The following is a 2,448-nucleotide window of genomic DNA, read 5'->3' on the forward strand; positions in this document are numbered from 1 at the left end:
CATTTCTTACTTTTAGCATATTATTTAACCCTATATTTTTGTTTAATTCTACTTTTACGTGACCAGTTAAACTTTATATATTCCAAGTAATTATTTCACATATTTATGCATTATTTGCGCATTTCTCCAATTTAATTTGAACCTAAACTCTGATGTGCAGGATCGTTTTCAGAGTGTATTTCTTATTTTACCACGAGCAGCGTGTCTTCAGTTAAAAGTGTAGTAACAGAGTTTGACCGCTAGGTGGCAGTAACGGCGGTAACTTGAACGTTTACTGCCAATGTTAACCGTCGTTAAGTCGGTCGTTTTAACCAAGCAACCGTTTTTAAATGAGAGATTTATTTCAAATTAAACTCATAAAATGCTCAATTTGCAATCGAAATTACAAAAACATTAAGATATCATTAAGAGAAAGCTTAGTCATAACTTAACAGTGATTAGTTTGATAACTATGCGTGTGTTTTGGTGTGCGTTTGGTATTTCTGAGGCGCTTTGAAAGTCTCGCCCGGAAGACCCCGTTCTATCGGCTGACTTGTCTGCAGTGTTGTTGCTGTGGTTTTGTTGGTTGGAGCTGTCATCTTTGCTAGCTACCGCATTAGCCGCTGTTCTGTTTTTGTCATGCCAGCAACCCGCCCCCTTAGAAAATAGGTCTGTTTACGATTTCATTTCTTCACGCATCCACCTTTTGGGAGGGTCAGAGGATTGAAATCAGGGCAGAGAGCAGAAGAGTGCGATGAAATGACAACGTCAACATTACAGGTAAGCTACTGCTAGCTAGCTAGCTGCTATGGCTATAGCAGGATTTAGCACTAGCATCTGCTTTTGCTCTTTCATTAGCGCAGGTTTGGTCCTAGAGCTAACCTTTGGTTGTTCTAAAGTGAATTAACTCAGAGTGTTTGAATAACATGCTACGAGGGCCTTTAAAGTCCATGAAGACTCATTTTACCGCTTCAGTGTAAATTAACTAATTTCCGAAGTTGTGCCTCTCATTCTGAACCAAAACAAAGCTGGCAGCACCAAAAACAAGTCTCCTAAAACTGCAAGTTTAGGTTGTATTTACACTGCATTCACGTTTATTTCAGTGACAGTTTCTAATATGGATATTAGACAGGGTTGATGGTTCCTGTAATAGCTCAAAAGAATAAATACCCTCTTTACAATAGACCAACTGTTTCATCTTTAATGCAACATATTCTAATGGGCCACACATTCTGTAAATCTCTGGATAATATCATACCTAAATACTCACCACAACACGTATATTAACCTGATATTAATTCACTTCATTGTTATGTCACTGTTACACTTGTCGGCTTTGAAATAGGATCCAGATTAATACATGTATTTGTAGATTTTCTTAATCCGAATGACTAAAAAGACCTTTAAAGATTCTGGAAATGGCTCCAGAACTAATGAAAGGTTTAAAACAACACAGGTAAACAGCATTTAGCTCGTGGCCCAGGTGGATGCAGCTAACGGTGTTAGCATAGCTGGAAACCTGTGATCACTGCCTCATTATTCTGATACATCTAAAGCTACTGCACTTCCAGACTGTGTGAAACGGTAATAATGTTATTAATAAGCTGCGGATGATGTGTGACGGTAGCTCAGGATAAGGTTAGCTGTCTCACCATGAGCTGGGCTGTGCCCCCTCTTCACATAAAGCGGATAACATCATAATAAACATGGAAAAGGGAGGTTTTACAGTATAGAGCAGGAGATTCTGCAGACTGGCTCCAGAAAAAGCACCGGAAGTGTTTTTTATTAACAGTATAAAGCGATAGAGGCTCTATTGTTGTTATGTGCTGGCTGACTAACACTGGGCCTTTCTAGCTTCAGCTTATATTTGATATTATATCTGTGCTTCTGCTGCAGAAAGCGATCGATCTTGTGACCAAAGCCACAGAGGAGGACAAGGCAAAGAACTATGAAGAGGCTCTACGCCTGTACCAGCATGCTGTGGAATATTTCTTACACGCCATCAAATGTAAGTAGACAGGCTCTGTGGGTTTGTTGCATCTTTCACGCTGCTGAGTGGAATTTAATTTTGCCGTCCAGATGAGGCCCACAGTGACAAGGCGAAGGAAAGCATACGAGCGAAGTGCATGCAGTACTTGGACAGAGCAGAAAAGCTGAAGGATTACCTGAAGAATAAAGACAAACAGGGCAAAAAACCCGTCAAGGAGGCGCAGAGCAATGACAAGTAAGCTCTCCTGTTAGCACAATGAAATGTCAACTCTGACTCAACTTCAACGTATTTTCCTGCTCTCTGTGGGTCTCGCTTTGCCTTTAAGGAGCGACAGCGACAGCGAGGGGGAAAACCCAGAGAAGAAGAAGCTGCAGGAGCAACTTATGGGTAAGTTTCAGCATTTCTGACCCTTAGAACTGATTAGAAATATTGCTTAATTTAAAAAAAGCTACTTTAGCTGCCCAGGTGCAGATGAAATA

The 2,448-nt window shown here is 40.4% G+C and overlaps 1 protein-coding gene across 1 annotated transcript in view; it reads left to right on the forward strand.

The window, feature by feature from the left end:
* Nucleotides 1-513: 513 nt before the first annotated feature.
* The window catches only part of vps4a (vacuolar protein sorting 4 homolog A), a 12,208-nt gene continuing 10,273 nt past the window's right edge, over nucleotides 514-2,448 (forward strand). The window contains exons 1-4 of the mRNA XM_072386816.1: nucleotides 514-759; nucleotides 1,876-1,987; nucleotides 2,059-2,203; nucleotides 2,295-2,356. Coding sequence (XP_072242917.1) covers nucleotides 739-759; nucleotides 1,876-1,987; nucleotides 2,059-2,203; nucleotides 2,295-2,356 — 340 coding nt within the window. The 5' untranslated portion in view covers nucleotides 514-738. The remainder of the gene's footprint in view (nucleotides 760-1,875; nucleotides 1,988-2,058; nucleotides 2,204-2,294; nucleotides 2,357-2,448) is intronic.

This window comes from Leuresthes tenuis, unplaced genomic scaffold (genome assembly GCF_036924035.1).
Source record: "Leuresthes tenuis unplaced genomic scaffold, fLeuTen1.0.hap1 SCAF_5, whole genome shotgun sequence".
NCBI lineage: Eukaryota > Metazoa > Chordata > Actinopteri > Atheriniformes > Atherinopsidae > Leuresthes > Leuresthes tenuis.